We start from the raw sequence: 17,199 nt of genomic DNA on the forward strand, positions 1-17,199 counted from the left end.
ATCTGGGAAGTCACACGTCCTATCTGCTAATCACATGGGCCCAGCCTTCCAGCTTTCCTGTTCCCGCTCCTGCTATACTGACTCCTCAACTTCATTGACACTTCTGCTCCAGACCCTTCCCTTTCCTCCCCAGCCTGAGCCTCATCCCAATGGCACTTCTTTAACAAAATAGACCCCCATCTAGTGTTTCTTTCACTTGAAGCCACCAGCTTCCTAATAACTTTACGTTTACCATCTCTTCTTCCTCCTCCAGTATCTGGAGGGGGATTGTGAACGATTCAAGGTTTGTGACCTCAGGGGTGGCACGGCCGATTCTGTGCAGAAACAAACTCTATGTGGCTATCTATACCTTCACTTGTTCAAGAGAACCTCCATTTTTATGTGAAGCATGACAATTTTAAAATGTAGGTGATCAATTTAAAGATGCTAAAACAAACAAACAAACAAAACCCCCCCTAATCTCAAAACAAAAAAACATGTCTTAGGATCAACCTGAGCCCTGAGGCTTCCAACTGCCCTTCTACTTCCTCTGGGCTGAGGGCTGCTGGGGAAGAGTGCCCTCTTGGCAGAGGCCATTCCACATCTTCCACACCGAAGCCCCTCATTGTGCCTTACAGACCTCCATTTATCCACAAGGAACATTTCTTCCAAGAGGCTTTCTCTCACTCAAGGCACAAAGATAAATGACTCATGTGCTGAGGGAGGGGATGTGGGTGGACCGTCTGTGAAGTGCCCAACAGGTAAGAGGGAGTGGAAACAGACGGAAGGCATTCCAAATAGAGGAAAAACTTCAGATTTTACAGAGGCAAGAAAAGAATAGAGTGTTTAGTTTACAGAAAAAGGTTCAGCCCACCACAAACGTATCGTGTATTGAGATGAGGACCAGGGAATATTACTGAGGGACTGGAGGTTGGCCGTAGGCCAGGGTTGGGTAATAAGGGGGCTCTGCATACCATTCTAAGAACATCTTTGCTGGTAAGCAGTAGGAAAGTAATAAAACATCTTAAACAAGTGATGTAGTCTTGCAGTAGGTGGTTATCTGAGGGAAAACCCAACATAGTCATGAATTCCACTTTTCTTGAATCATAAGATAGGAATTAGAGCTAATGTTTTAAATTGCGGGACACATTAAAAGTTAAAAAAAAAATTTCAATGACTTACAATAGCCCAGAATGCCCTTTCCTCTTTCTCCATCTGGTGAACTCTGACTCATTCCTAAAGACTCAACTCAAAAGTCAAATCCGACAGTTTTCCAAATAGGAATTAATATTTCTTTGCACTGAGAACTTTTTGTTATTTTTCATACTTCTCTTTCCAAAAAAATATTAACACTTGAAACTACAATCTTTTTCCATCCTCGCCTTCCCTTAGACTATACACTCCTTCTATGGTGGCTACATTTTTTTTCCTACCAGGTACCCCAATGCTAGGCACATGACCAACACTCAAAATGTTTGTTCCCAGAACAAACCAAGAACACCCAAGGGTTGTGATCCTGGGATTTGCCACACTGTCAATATAATTGAAACAAATTTTCTATTTGCTTGTGCCTGTGCTAGAGACTGACAAGACACAAACATGTTAAGATTGGCCCTTGCCTTCAAATAGTGTGCAGTCTGCAATAGCCCCCCTTTAGCTATGGTTCCACTTCCTATGGTTTCAGTTACCCATGGTCAGAGCAAACTTCCAGAAGTAAACAATCATGAGTTTCAGATGACTTTTATTACAATATAGCATTACAATTGTTCTATTTCATGATTATTGTCTATCTTGTACCGTACCTGATTTATAAATGTCATCAGAGGTATGTAAGTATACGGAAAATATAGAATATACAGGGTTTGGTATTAGCTGAAGCTTTAGGCTTCCACTGGGGGTCCTGGAACATATCTCCTAAGGATAAAAGTGAACTATCTTGATGATGTAGGAAATCTCAAAAGACTCCTCAAGAATCCATGAATGAGCTATGGAAATCAAAGTAACTGATCATATTATCTCAAGAGCCATGATATGCGATATCTTTCCTTTTCAAATACAAGCAAAGTCCAGAAAAGATCATTTACAATGCACCTGTCTATGTGGCACAGCCATACAAGACTGAGAAGTCCACAGAAAACTAGGTATCTCCACTTCTGGGTTCTAGTCAAACAGATAAATGTCTAATCGGCAAATAAAACCCTGGCTTTCTGCAAACTCAGTCAACTTCCATGACGCGGAGCCATATCACTTACATCCAATGTAAAGGCAAAAATCAGTGAATTCTGTAAAATTTGAGGTTGCTTTTTTTGGTATTTCCAGAAAGGTAATTTATTTATTTGTTTGTTTGTTTAAGATTTGCTTATTAGCTCTGTAAACAGTTTCACAAAGTGCTTTGGTAGGACTGTCCCGAGTGGTCCTTCTGTTTTCTGCATCATGATGATGATGAGGATGATGATGACACAGCAGATGAGATAGGTGAGGAAAGTCCTTAGGTTCACTATTATTTATGAAATGAGTTCTGCTTTCAAAATTCACTGAAATCTTATGGAATTCAGTTAAGTTACCATCTTTCAGATGGAGTCAGAGGGCCATGTACAGGGTCTGATGTCCATGACCACTCAGACCAATTTGTAAGCTACTGAGTGATAGCCCTGCTTGTTTTTAGGACTAAAACAAATATAAAATAAGACTAGATAGTGGGTCAAATTCATGGGGGAACACAGAAGGCACAAGGCCCCAGTGCAGCAAGTAGAGGGTTCACACATCTGAAATGCATTATTGACAAACCCAACACTCTACTGGGAAGACAGCTCATCTCTAACGGGCAAGGGCTTTACTTCTAGGAAAGAATATTTTCTTCAATCTGGGGAGAGATCCAGAAATAACATGGAATTCCTACGATTATTTTGTTTTAAAAACATCAGAGTTTAATATAGACTCTGGCTTTTTTAGTCATGAGTTGACTCGTTCTTTTGGGCCAAACATTACTGTGACAGAGGGCAGCAGAATAGATGTTCTTTTCTTAGTTGAGAAAGAAGAGTTTCAAATATACTTCCAAATTTTTTTCTGCATGTGTTTAAAAACAAAAAAAGAACGCTACCATGATAGCACATCAAGAGTCAGGAATTTCCTGTTTTAATTCTGTGCTATGCTAATGCATATTTTACATATTGTATAATTTAATTTTATTTGTCCCTTAAGGCAGCTGGAGAAATTTTCCAAATTAAAGAGAACAACTGAAAAAAAAAATAAGCTGAATTAGAGAAATCTGTCTACTAATAGACCAATCTTAACAAATAACTAAGAACACTATTATATAGTGTCATCCATGAGACAGAATCTTGGAACAGATGGACCTGATAATTAATTACAACACTCTTAATTTGATAAAGTCCTTTGAAACTGCATATTCAGGAACAATTTTCACTGGTTAGCCTGAGTGGGCATGATACAAGCAACTTAATTACCTAGCAAAGTTAAAAAGCATATGGGTCTGTAACAAATATTATTTGACGACCTAAAGAACTTAACACTGTCACAAAAGAAAAAGAGAAGGGATCCCTGAACTCTGAGCCCAAACCTGACAGTTTCAAGCCACCCAAGGACACTTCTGGCTTTGATGTATTTGTCTGGTTGGACTGATGTGCCCTGGGCTGATTGTCCCTGACCCAATACTTCCACCTCCTATCACCCTTCTGAAGGCTTCAAACAACAGAATTATTGGCTAGGGCTCTGGAGATAAGAGTTGACTATAGAACCTTGGAAACTCAACCACCTAAGTTTAAATACTTTAGCAAATGGAATGCTAAAGGATTCTGATACTGTTATTAAGAGCTACTGCTCAGAATTGGATAGATGTTACTGAGCAGAGAATTACAAAATCCACTGAGTTCTCAGTAGGAAGGGAACTGTGTGATCAAGATTGAAACAACAGGAAAATGGGGAAGAGTAAAAAGAATGATCACCTGTTGTTCTATAATGTGTAGGTGCTTTTTGTGGGCCCTGATTTCTTAGTTTGTATGTAAAGCTAGGCATTATCACTAGATGGCTTTTTCCTAAATTCAGTTTTCATTATTTGGTAGAAAGCAAGTCTACTTATTGATACATACACACACACACACACACACACACACACACCCACTAGTATCACTGCATCTTTATCATGACAACAACATTAATTTGAGTGGGTTAAAAACCAGTTGCAGATAAAGCAATCACAAATTATTAGGGTGTGTGTGTGTGTGTGTGTGTGTGTGTGTATCTTTTTTTTTTTTTTTTTTTACTTGAAGACATATTACTCTGTGTATGTGCTTCTTTCATGTTATACTCCAAAGGTCTGGAGCCTTCCTAAAATCAGCATAGTGATATCTGCAAAGTGTGGAGATCTTTCAAGCCAGAGCCATGTTTTGTTCACCACAATATCCCACACCAAGCCCAGTGTTGTCTGTTTTCCATTAAGTCCTCAATGAACATTAAATTCTTAACTATTTTAAGAATTGAGCATTTTCAAATCTGTACCTTGTTTTTACTCACTGTAGTTATGTGGTCAGATTAATTTTGATTTAACTCAAGTGCTTCTGAAGGGAAGGGCTAACTTGCCAAAGATTCCATTCAGCTAGCCTCATCCAGAATGAGTCAATTTCAGCCTGTGAATTTTGGAACTCCAGAAAGCTTCTTTTCCAACCATCTACATCGATTCACAAGAAACAGTGTGCTAGCAATCTGCCAAGATTCTATTATCATAATCCAACACAGCACCAACAAGATGAATTTTCTTCAAAGTGCAAAGAAACCAGGATTAGGGAATGGTAACTAAGCATTCTAGGTTTTTTTTAACTGAAGCCTCTGAGAATAAACACCTCGTTGTTACAGTGAAAGTACACACATTTCATGACCTTCACTCTGATCATGGACTGTACATTCAACATATCTTTCAGGCACAATGGCATTATCATGCTTCCTTTCATCTTAATTCCTTTCCTGCAGTTACAATGTTTGGAGCTGTTATGATATGACAGGATATGATTGGGAAATTCTTTTCTAAGGTCAATGTCAAGGGGGAAAAAAAACCACATGGCTCAAACAAGAAAAAAGAAAACTTAATTTAGTAGTTTTATTTTAGGAGACATATAAAGAAATGGCCCAATTATAAAGGTAGGAAGCACTCCTCCATTAAAATAGCATGGTATGTGTGAGTTTATGTACAATTAAATGTGAAATACAGAAAAAGGCTATGAGAATATGGAAGGGTTGAATGAAGAGAGAGCAGCAGGGAAGACAGACAGGAGTCAGAACTTCAGGGAAAATGATGCAGCAACAGGTGGGAGGAAACAAGTGTGAATATGGGTTCAGGGTCAGGGAGCAGCCACACACAGCCATGCACCGGCTGATGTCCTTCACACAGGTGGGCAAGTGAGGACCCTCGGGACCATGCACACACCACCCTCCCTCTAATACACACACAGGCCTGCCTGACAGGCAGAGATAGCTAATTTCTGTCAGAGCACAAGTTTAACAGAGTACATCCTTATCTTGCGGACTCAGCCTTTGGCCCTATATTCCCAGCTTCTGCTAGGTAGAGGCTATTTATAGATTTAAAAAAAAAAAAAAAGGTAACTAGCAATATTCAACTAGCCATTGGCTAATTAGACAATCCATTTTATTAGATTATCACCCAGTTTCACAATCCGACCAGTCAGATTAACACGGCTTAAATCATTAGTTTAGTAGTTTGTGTATCTCATTTTGCCCTAAGTTTTTTTTTTCTTTTTAAAGAAAATTTGAATAAAAAGTAATATTAGGATTTTCCTTGGACTCAACCCCTTTCCTATCACTGTGCAAACCATATATGGTTCCCTTCTGAGTCCCGGGCATTTCTAAAAATGACCTTCTTCTTTCTTTCCTAGGAATTTCCTAACACCAGTGGCTTGGGTTCCCTCCTCTCTAAAAGGGCTTGGAAAAGCCAAAGTATCTAGAGATAGAAGTTACTTAAGAGTTACTTTTGAGATCATCTCCTCCCCTCCTTCTTTCTCAGATAAGAAAATAGACCCAGATAACATGGATGTCCAAATTCATGCAGAAGCAGTAGGCCCGGATTCCAGCTCTCTAAGCATCCAGTTTGTGTGATGCAGAGAGGAGAACACTTTAGTTACTGAATGGTTTATGCACAGGTATGCATTTCCTTACAGAGGATAATAAAGGAAATGTGCAGAATACGTCGTGTCAGGTCCCCTGGGTGGTGGGACTAGGGGCTGGTGGTAACTGAACTCAGGACCTTGGGGGACAGTGCAACCCAATGATCTGTGCTTGCTCAGCCTGGCTCTGTTGCAACTCACTATGCAGAGACCTTCCAGCTCCACATGCTTCATCTATGAAATAGGAGAGTGATACAACCTTCCTCTCCGGTTGAGCTCTATGAATTTCAACTGGAACTGCACTGAAAATCTCAATATACGTTACTTAATTTTTTTGGTGAAAAGAGAACTCACACATTAGTCAACATTTTAGCTAAGAGATAATCTAAAATTTTTAATTACTTTGGAGATAGGAAGTAAAACAACAACAACAACAAAACCACACATTTAAGTCTTGATTTAAAAATAAAATGGGATTTTTTGGTACAGAACTTCAGAAAGCAAGAGAGATAAATGTCCCAAATATAGCTGCTAGAAGAGAATCAGGCCCTTTGGTCAGAGAAAAGGCAGGAGCCAGGAGAAAGCTTGGGAACCTGACTTTCCACAGCATACAAAACCCAGAAGAAACCCTATTTTTAAGTTTTTGAACATCATAAACAGTGACTTAATTTATTTCTACCTCAAAATAACTGGCTTGGATTTTTCTCAATAATTTTTAAGAAAGGCATATTTATAGACAGAAGCTGATAACAGAATGTTTTAGAACACAAAATTTAAGACAATCTCATAAATACAGAATGGGTGACTATCAGTAATATTAAATTCATTCATCTTTTTAATAAAAATATAAAAAGTCACTTATCAAAAGGTATAAGGTTTAAAAAAAACACATTTGACTTACAGTAAAAGTAAGGTGTATAGATATTGTTATCCAAAATTGTAATTACTTAATGTCCACCCTAAGCCTATATCTGAGAGATGCATGAAGAATGAGAGAGGTAAAGTGAGGACTGTAGACTTAAGCAAACTGAAGCACTGAAGAGTGAGGGGTACAGAGAAGACACTTATAATCTGGGAGCTGCGGTTTGGGCTGGGTCACACAGGAGACTGTGGGTTCCCAGATGTACCTACAGCCCAGGTGGGTCAACTCTTCAACCACCTCCGGTAGATCCATTTCACTCAGGCAAGATCAATCACTATAGAGCAGAATTTCTATGCAAGATCCTTCAAAGTTTTGTTTTTAAAAATATGACCTGGTTTCATCAGGTAGATCCTCTGGCATCCCCAAACTCACATTCCCTGTTGTGTGATGAGAGAAAACCCAGTACCTAGAGTGGTCAGAACAGTCCTTAAGCAGAGGAGGTAAAACTATTGGTCAGCTAAATGATGCGCAGAGCTGGGGTGGTGCTCAGAGGCTCCTGCCTCCTGAGTCTTCTCCAAGTGAACTGTTGGTTGGCAAGTGAGGGAGGGAACAGACTGGTGCAGAGGGACCAGGGAGCTTAATATAAGGTGTCCTGAGTTGCACCTGAGGACACGGAGCCCCAGGGCCAGATGGACATTAATTAGTCTTTGGAAAAGGGTCAGACATCCGTAGCACTTTACCAATGTTTTGTAATCTTAAAATAAAATCTAGGAGGCACCTAGTTTGATTAACTCTATATTATGGAGGATTAAAAATGGCCACAAATTCCATGCAGCTTCTTCCACCAAGAGGTAGACTCTACTCTCCCACATTCTGGATAGGGCTTATCCTGTGACTTGACTCTGACCATAAGAATGTGGTGGAACAGATGTGTGACTTCCAAGTCTTGGTCTCTAAAGGCTCTGCTAATTCCTCTAACTCCTGCCACTGGTGGGCTGCGGGGATCCAAGACCACATGGAGAGAGGTGCCCTTGTAGCCATCCCAGTTAACAGACACTTGGATGATATATCCAGTCCCAGCTGACCAGCCAGCTGACCACAAAACCGCCCAGTCAATACACAGAGTCATGAGAAATAATAAACCTTGTTGTTTTTAACTACTGCTTTGGGGGATAGCTTGTTACCTAGCAAAGAATATATGAAGCGTGTGAATTTTGTTAATTTGAACCATGCTGATACAAACAAACAAGTCAGTGAGAAATAAATTCCTATTCCTTGATTTGTTTCCTGGTTTTAAAGATAACAACAGCAACCAAAACCATTGTTATCAAAAATACTGCAGCAGAAAAAGAACTACTTAAAAAAAAAAAAAAAAAAAAAGATACTGCAGTGGAAGGAGCACAGAAGGCAAAGAAACTGCGCTAAAGACTTAGACCTGCTTTGCCCCTTGTACCAAGGAGCATTTTGTGCAAGTAATTTCTTCTTTCAACCTAATTTTCATATCTGCAAATTCCTCATAGAGCTAAGAGTGATGATAAAATAATAACACAAGGGAAAATGCTCTGTAAACAGTAAGGCACATTCCACATTTAATGGGATTGTGGTTGTTACTTATATGTTGCTTAAGGACATGTTTTTCCTGCCCTGCAAAGATGTCAGGTGTGCCAGTGCATATGACAAAGGCTTCTCTGTCATAAATTCCCTTATGCACACAACATTTGTACACGCACAAAAACCATACACTCTCGTGTAGATACTGTCTCACCCACATGAAGAACAAAAGCGTCAAAAACCCCAGGGATGGTCCCAGTTTTCCTTCTTATTCTGTCCCGGTATACAGCCTAAAGCCACTAATTCTCACTGCTTTCACCCTCTCCAGGTATGAGGAGCTGCCTGTAGGTGACATAATGCCCTATGCCAATAGAAAAGATAAAAAGACCTGAGAGGCTCTCTGGAGACCCAGACCAGGTTGAATTAACAATGGTTAAAAGAACGATGTCTAAAAAAGGATGGAGTTCTTGAGAAGAAGACATACAGAAGAGCCAAAAGTGAAGGATGAGCCATTAAGAAAAATTGGAGATACTGCAAGAAAAGAAGGAATAATCTACACATAGAAAGACCTGAGGCAGGAGGGCCAATACCATGAGAGAGGAGTGTCTGCCACACTTTGGCTGAATGAGAAACAATGAATGAAAACAAGCAGTTAGGGGCCTGAATGGGTGAGACAGTCTCACTGGGAATGGCAATTCCACGTGGGTGGGAATGGAGGAGGAAGGAATTTAGTCTTTAAGATGGGGGAGGGGCACAAACTCCTTTTCTAACCCGTGAAAATATAACAAATCCTTACCCAAAGGAGTTGTTACTATCACTGAAGGTAAATTTCTACTGCTGAAGTTTCAACAGTTCACACCATTTGGCCTTCATGTAAAAAGCCTTCCCCCCTGCATTCTCCAATTAACAGCTTTGCTCTCAGAATGCTCTAAGTTCTTACCAATGCTCTTTATAAATATGCAAGTAAGTGTCAAATAATCACAACAGGAGATTTTATATATTCTATAATGTTCTTTATACCTAAAAATCATGCCCATAAAGACAGAGCATTTGACACGGCTCACAAAATGGCATAGCATGACATGTTTTTTTTTTTCTTTTCATTTAAAATACTACCAACTATTACCACACATTAGGATTTCTTCCTTTTATTTTCCATTTTTACATGATTGCTTGAGATTTTATTCTCTTATCAAAGCATAGTCTGTTTATCACCCTCCTAACTATGTGGGAACCCACTTAATGCAGTACCCCAGGCTGAACAGGGTTAAGTCACAGCCGGAGCATATTCTGCATTTACAAACTCATTCAGTATTCAAGCATATACAGAGGGAAAGACATAAGTGCTGACCTCCAGAAACATCCTCTGGTTGGTAAGACAAGACTTTATGCATGTAGCATTGGTGCAAGGAAGTGTATGATTAATTGACAGCACAGAAAAGGACTCACTGGGAGTTCCGAGGGGGTGGGACAGGAGGGGGCTGAAGCACAAGTGGATAAAGTGGAATTTAATTGGAATCCTGCAGGATGAGTGATGGTAGAAAAGGTGGAATAGAGAGATAAAGGTGACTCATGCTGTGAGAGGTGAGTGCAGAGCTTGGAATGGAAGGTTTCTGCAGCATTGAGGAGCACTGGTTCCTCAAGGAGGAGGCAGGGGACAGTGCCAGGGTTCTGAAAAGAGACAGAAGGACTGCCACTTAAAGGTAAGGAGACAACAATAAACTAAAAGTAGTTATTCCTTTTCAACATATAAGTCACCATGGCTGAGAGAGGGTCTGTTAGTTTATCCATTTGCCAATAAATGTAGGTTGACATATTACATCTCGAAGCTACATACAAACACTCCATTTCCTTGAGAATCACACAGAATGCAAAGACCAAAAAAAAAAAAAAATCAATGATTTCCATGTATTATAAAAGGCACTATGATAAAGAGATAAATGGGGAATTATAAGGGAGCAGAGAGGACTGTGTATATCATCCTTAGGGGCTGAAGACTGGAGACCCTCCAAAGAGAAGGAAACACAGTCTTGAACAGGGCAGAGGCTGCCCAGGTAAAAGAGGAAGGGAAGGCTATTGGGGAAGAGGAGACTAGAAATGCAGACTCAGAGCCAGAAGCGCTAGGAGGGCCCTGATTAGGAGGGAACAAAGCCTGTGTGAGGAGCAGGGGCAGGGATGAGCATGGGTCACTGACTACCTAAAATACAGGAAACCAAAGAGTTGTGAGAACTTACCACTTTGCAAATAATTTACTGTGGGATTCTGAACGACTTCCTTCTCTCTACTTTCAATTTCAGCATTAGAGGCACATTTAATGCTGACCGTTCCTCAGTTGAATGCCAAAATCAAAATTGTATCAATAAAATAAGAACCATCCTAAGGTTTATGGTTATTAGAATCAAAGAAGCATGGGAATGAAAGGAAGGGCTCTATTTGAACCTCCTTTCCAATACCACAGTTCTTCTGAGCATGGCTGGTAGATGCCCATTCAGACAAAAAGAAACTGCTCCAATGCCAGGGAGCTCAGGTGGCCTCAGGAAGTAGCCCAAATCATTACTAAACATCACTAGTTGTGAGGAAGTTTTTTTTTTTTTCCTTAAACTGAGATTTAACATGTGTTCCTACAGATTCTAACCATTCAAACCCTCCACTGTGCCTCCCATATGCAGTTGGTACTGTACTGCATTAATAACTGAGTTGAGAGTGGTCCCTGTACCTCATTCAAGGGCTTCTTAGTTAATAACTGGCTTGGCTTTGATTAATTAGGTTCTTCAATATAATGTGCCACCTCTTCCTTCTCAAGAAGACTTTGAAGGAACATCTGCACTGTTAGGACTGCTCCATTCGCCTCCTGAAGTAATTAGCAATAACCTCACAAGTGTGCAGCCTTTCACACCTTCCCAAACATCTTCACAAAGATTACCACATTCTAATGTCATCAGAAGGTGCTGTACCACTTTAGCACATCATCGTCACAAAAAAATGGACCTGCTGTATGGTATAGTATGAAGGACACTTTGAGAGAATCCTAGGATACCAAAGATCTAACATAGTCTAAGAGGAAAGAAGAAAAAGGTAATTATCAGAACAAATCCTGGATGTCTACAAATTGATACTTACCATAACTATGGACCACATATAGTCTCAATTTACCAAACCATTTCTATAACCACACCTACTCATTCAACAAACCCAGATGCCAAATGCCTAGCACTGGGACTGAACTAAGGGAGAGGAGGTTAGGAAGGGAGTTAAATATGGCATGGTTTTAACAACTGATATTACATGTGCACAACAACTGAAAGAAATGTGATGACTTTATTACAAAGATGACTTAGTGGCCTGCAAATGATGGAGGGGAGGTCATGGCAGAGAAGAGGGACAGGCATCCCAGGTGGAGGGAAGAGACTGTAAACCCTGTGGGTCACTACACAATTGCCACAAAAGCAAAAATACAAAGGGCCAGGTCCATGGTGGTATTTTGTGGACTGTTCAGAATATGACCTAGGAACACTGTGTCCCGGAGAAGCCCAGTTCTACACCGCCAAGCAGATGTCTTGCTACTAAATTAGCACAATAGTAGCTCTCCCCCCAACATGAAGCCAAAGAGAGATGTGTTTGTTATTCCACAAAACATGACAGGAATTCACACACCTCTTTGCCTCAGTAAGAAATGGGCCTGGGTAGATGCATGACTCCCAAGTGTCAAGGGTCCTGGGCAGCAGCTCTACGAAGCATGCCATGTTTCATCACATTGGATTCACTGTTTAAGCACCTATAAGATCTCTCTGCAGAGAATCAAAACACATGCCTGCTCCTGAGACACCTCACTGCCTGCTCCCTACCTACACAGAGGGGCAGACTTGCTTGTCTAGTTCCCAGCCTTCACAGTGCACAAGCACCCTTACAGGAAGAATCTATGAGGATTAATGATTTAACCTGATGACACCTGGCTTTGATCTGAGGAAAGACCTATGTAAATACCAAGTCATAATAACAGTTCAGTGATTTCTCCAGAGAAACAGGAAAGTATTAGGTTTCCCAAGGGAAAACAAGCGGCATGCTTGAAACTGTACCTTACATGATGCTAACATACAAGACAGAGAAGAAAGCTTGATGGACTGAGAGCAAACCAACCTTGCTGGCAGAGTACAGCAGCCGTCCGCTGTAAGTCGTACTTGAGTTTCGTAGCTGTCCAGGGGGCACACGGCCTGCTGAACAGAGGGGCACTCCACAGTACTGCAGTCCACGCTGAAAACTGAAAGGGGCAAACAGAGAGGTACCATTTACTGTGGCATCTACTTGCATTCTGGAGTCCCACAATGAAGTATCGACTCTTACAAATTTCCCAAGCTTCCTTGATTCCCAAGAAACCCAGTCCCAGTGCTGGTTATTTTTATTTCAGTAATGCTACGAAACTGCAACCCAGCTCAAATTTCCTGTAGAAAAGGTGGGGACAAAACATTGAAGAGTTAAGATGAAGGCAGAGTTAGACCAACGGTGGTTACGTGGATGGTGATGGTCAGCTGGAGGTATTTCTGCTAGAACAAGTTCAAGAGATGGATAAGGGTAGCTCTGCTTCAAGCATTTACCTACCAGGAAAAATAAAACCAAAATAAAAGAAACAAATCCCGACCAATCATTAGAAACTTGCAAACAGGAAATCACTATAACCCCGAAGTGTTCACAGACCACATTAGAAATGCTGACACAAGAGCAAGGATATTAGAAATAATGTAAAGCAAGAAACAGCTGAGACATGACAACAAATCAAACGTTGGCAAAGAAGGTGAGTAAATAGTCAAAGATGACTTAGCACATGCCATAAAGTCAAGGTGCTGGATGGTGGGGAATTGGCAAGGAGGAAGACTGGGGTTGAGGGTTTCCCTATAAAACTTCTGGCATTTTGATGGGTATGTTTACTAAAAATAACTTTGTTTTATGTGTGATGACTGCTTTCAAATATAATACTTTGAAGCGACAGGTATATCTGCAAATGAGGACTCTGACCTTCTCAAGGGGAACGAAGCAGGTAGCCATAGCACCATTAATCTTAATCTCACATCCCCATTAAGCAGACTTAGAAGGAAAAAAAGAAGAAAAGAGAAAAAGACACACTCCCTCCCTGAAGGTGCTCATGTACCAGTGAATTAACCCTCTGGTTCTGATTAAGGCCAGATGTCAGGCTGCCATTAGCCTGAAGTGGCCGACTCACAGCATATTGGGGAGGAATGCCCATCTTTGTGGGAAGGAGAGGCCGCGGGGAGCTGAGAAGGGATCTGCTACCCTCTGATGCAGGCTGCTGAGACAGAGCTCGCGCGTACCTGGTTTGCACTCATAGAGGTCACAGCACTCTCCCGGCTTCCCTGAGGCTTTTGACACTAGTATGTTCAGGTATCCCGGCTGGCAGACTTTGCGCAGACAGCCCGCAGGGTCGCACACGCAGCGGCTGGGTAAGGGGCAGCACTCCCCGGGAGGAGCATAACCCTCGATCAGAACGGAATCTTCAGGGCAACGTGGAGAGAACTGGACTTCACAGCGGGCCTTGGAGCAATCTGGCTTCTCTTCTAAATGGGAGAGAAAGAATTTAGCTCATGCCCAGGGAAGTTGGGGGGGGCACTTTTGTCAGAAGCACAGACAGTCCTGAGGAGCTGTTTACTATCCAAAGAGGAGGGCCGAGAAAGAAACCTGGTAAAAACCCTTTGACTTAGTTTTGCCAACCAGGACACTAGAATAGGAGCCTTGAGTTCCCTTCTTCTGCATCTTCCTGCTCCCTCATGTGGAACCACTGAGGTCTAGTGCAATGCCCCAAAGAAAGAGAGGTGAAGGGAAGATGCACCGTGACAGACATGGACGCAGTCATGGACTAACAGACACATATTTGAATTCAAGAGTGTTAAGGGTTCTTCTCCGAAAACACGGATGGTTGGACATCAAAACAGACCCACACAAATGAATCTTGGCTTCTTCAGAGACCGTGAACAGCGTGCATGACCATCAACATGGAAGAACTCTATCTCCAAACTCCTGAGTTCCGATGAGATGGAACTTACGAAGACCCTGCCATTCTACAATGTGGCGGCTTAATAAGACAGAGAATGAGCCAAATTCCCAAGCAATTCTCCCAAATGGCACCTGGTATGGTTCTATCTCTAACAGAGATTCATTGAATGCACCTCCTTCTCTTTTCTTTAATATAGTCTACCATCCCCTAAAGAGGAACCTCGATTCTGGAGATGATGAGAAAAATAAAGCTGGGTATTACCCGCCAATTTTAGGAACTGGTAGCAAAACCCTAGCTTCTTGAGCCCCAGTCCACAGCTCACTTTCTTGATTTAAGCTTTTAAGAAACCTCTACCAACATAAGGTGCTTGAGGAAAAGAAGGAAATAAATCAGAACACTGCACCCCATGATCTTTGAAGGGGAGCTGGGAAGATGCTGGGTGAAAACAGTGCTGTGTGGCGTGGGCCACATTTCCAGAGCTCTATCTTTCCTAGAGTAAAACCCAGAAATAGGATCACACAGTAGGGTCAGACCTAAGAGGTCACCTCGCTTAGTTTCCTCCTTTCATAGATAAAGAACCAGTGGCAAAAGGCTGAAGTGACCTGCCTAGGCTCAGTGGTGAAATTAAACCCAGGACCCAGGCCTTCTCCACTTCTAGTTCACTCCGCTCTTGATTCCTCAAAAGTAAATCTCTTTCCAAAACCAAGCTTGCTTCTTTTCTCTGGCCCTTTTCTTACTGGATTGATGCATCTCTTATTTCACTGGCCATCTTCCTTGGGCACCTCCTTCCTGTCTAGTCAAGACATAGTACAGGGGACCAAGCACACATTCTGTTCTAGGAAATTTATTCAAAAATGCTGACTGAGCACAAGTACACGGCTTTGGGTACATTAATAAAGAGGAAAAAAAAAAAAAAACAAGACGCCTTACTATTTCATAGAGTTTACAAGGCAGTGGAGGGTGACAGAAAAAAAAAAAACAATAAATATTACAAACAATTATATAATAGTAAAGAGTGACAAGTGCTATGGGGAGTGGAACAGAGAAGAGGGAACTGGAGCATTTGAAAGGAGGGGTGTTTACAATCTGGTAGAAAGGCCATGATGGGAAAGCCCAACAGACTTGAAGGAGTGAGGGCGGGTCATGGAGAAAGCAGGGGAAGAACATTCCCACGGAGGCAACAGCTAGCCACACCTGGGTCCCAGGCAGAGCTTACTAAGTAAGTAAGCTTACTAAGTTAGTAAGCTTACTTAGTAAGCTTACTAAGCTGACTAAGCCAGTGCCACCAGAGCAGAGCAAGGGAGAGGAGGTTAGATGGGCAACAGGGGACCCTGATCCTCTAGAGGCCCTCGGGCCAATTTAAAGCCTGGTTGCTCTAACTGTGAGATAAATCAGAGCTTTAATTATGTAGGAGGAAGGGGGGGAAATCAGAAAAATGGATCTCCTCTTGGAATAGGTTTTGAGGATCCTGGGCAACAGTAGAGAATACCTGGGAAGAGGGCAGACACAGGAGGAGGATGGAAAGGCTTTGGGAGAGAGAATATGGAAGGAGTCAGGTGTACACACTCTCTACCATAGCTGGGTGGCAGGTGAGTTGGAGTGGTTAGACTCGAGCTGGGGTGGTTAGACTCTTCATGGTCTTGTGACCTGCCCTCTGCCACCTAACTTATGGCTGCTCTCTAATCTTCCTGTGAGACAGAATGCTACTTCACGGCACCTATGCTTCCCTGGGGGCAACATTCAACTGCTGGCCTCTGCTCTCTTGGGGCTGCTGTCAACATGCTAATATCCCAAACAAAACAAAACAAAACAAAACAAAAAAAAACAAACAAAAAAACCCATGAAGTTTAAAGCAGACTGGAAAGTAAAACAGCCTCTGTCCTCAAAGTAGACTTCATTAACATGCACACCATGTACTAATGTTACAATCATCCCCTACAGTGAGTTACCTGTCCACAGATTATGAAAACTGAGGTTTAGACAGGTCAAGTTAATTGCCCAAGATCAAATTACTAGTAAATGGACATGATGATTTGAGACTTGGCCCCTCAGGTGCCATTCATACCCCTCTGTAATAACACTCCTCCTGTCTCAGGAGCCACTGGTGCTGGTACTGTTCAACCCTGGATTGGCCAGTCTTTCCCAGGTAGACGATTTCTCTGGACTCGTCTTTGTTCTTGATCAGAACTGTGGTTTCTGTTAAAGCTGCCCAGCTTGGCTAGATTCCTGGCTCCCTCTTACTCAGCCTTATCTCAAAGCACAAGTCATGGGGCATACAGAGCTTGTTTTCCTGGACCTAAAAGGAGTTGTTACTCTAATCTTGGAGGATCCATCTATCCTACCTTCATATTGTTACCCCAAGGAACTGCCCTGAGAAGAGAATATGATTAAGTAAGGAGGAACTGCAACCCCAGGTTCCCAGTTGAGTGAGGCAGAATAAATCAAAGAGCTGGGGAGGAGATGGCAAATCTTGATTGTGGGTACTACTGATCAAGTTGGAGCTGGTAAAGTACAATTCAGCAGACTGCTTATTTGGCAAACAAAACCACTGTTTTACAATTAAGAGAAGCTCTGTGACTTTCACTGCAAATAGCACTTAATTCCTACTCTTATTCATTTGCTGTAATTAACATTATGCATCACATTCTACTACTAATTCTTATTCTACA

The 17,199-nt window shown here is 41.7% G+C and overlaps 1 protein-coding gene across 5 annotated transcripts in view; it reads right to left on the minus strand.

Annotated features, from left to right (window-relative positions):
- CRIM1 (cysteine rich transmembrane BMP regulator 1) overlaps positions 1 to 17,199 on the minus strand; it is a 180,912-nt gene that overhangs the window by 88,390 nt on the left and 75,323 nt on the right. For 4 of the 5 annotated variants that reach the window (XM_081265454.1, XM_081265455.1, XM_081265456.1 and 1 more), the window contains 2 exons: positions 13,851 to 14,093; positions 12,664 to 12,784 (listed from right to left, as the gene is read on the minus strand). In XM_081265454.1, the coding sequence (XP_081121580.1) occupies positions 12,664 to 12,784; positions 13,851 to 14,093 (364 nt within the window). The remainder of the gene's footprint in view (positions 1 to 12,663; positions 12,785 to 13,850; positions 14,094 to 17,199) is intronic. The other variant, XM_081265457.1, reaches the window with a different exon arrangement.

This window comes from Spermophilus citellus (genome assembly GCF_964194105.1).
Source record: "Spermophilus citellus genome assembly, chromosome: 13".
NCBI classification, from domain to species: Eukaryota; Metazoa; Chordata; class Mammalia; order Rodentia; family Sciuridae; genus Spermophilus; species Spermophilus citellus.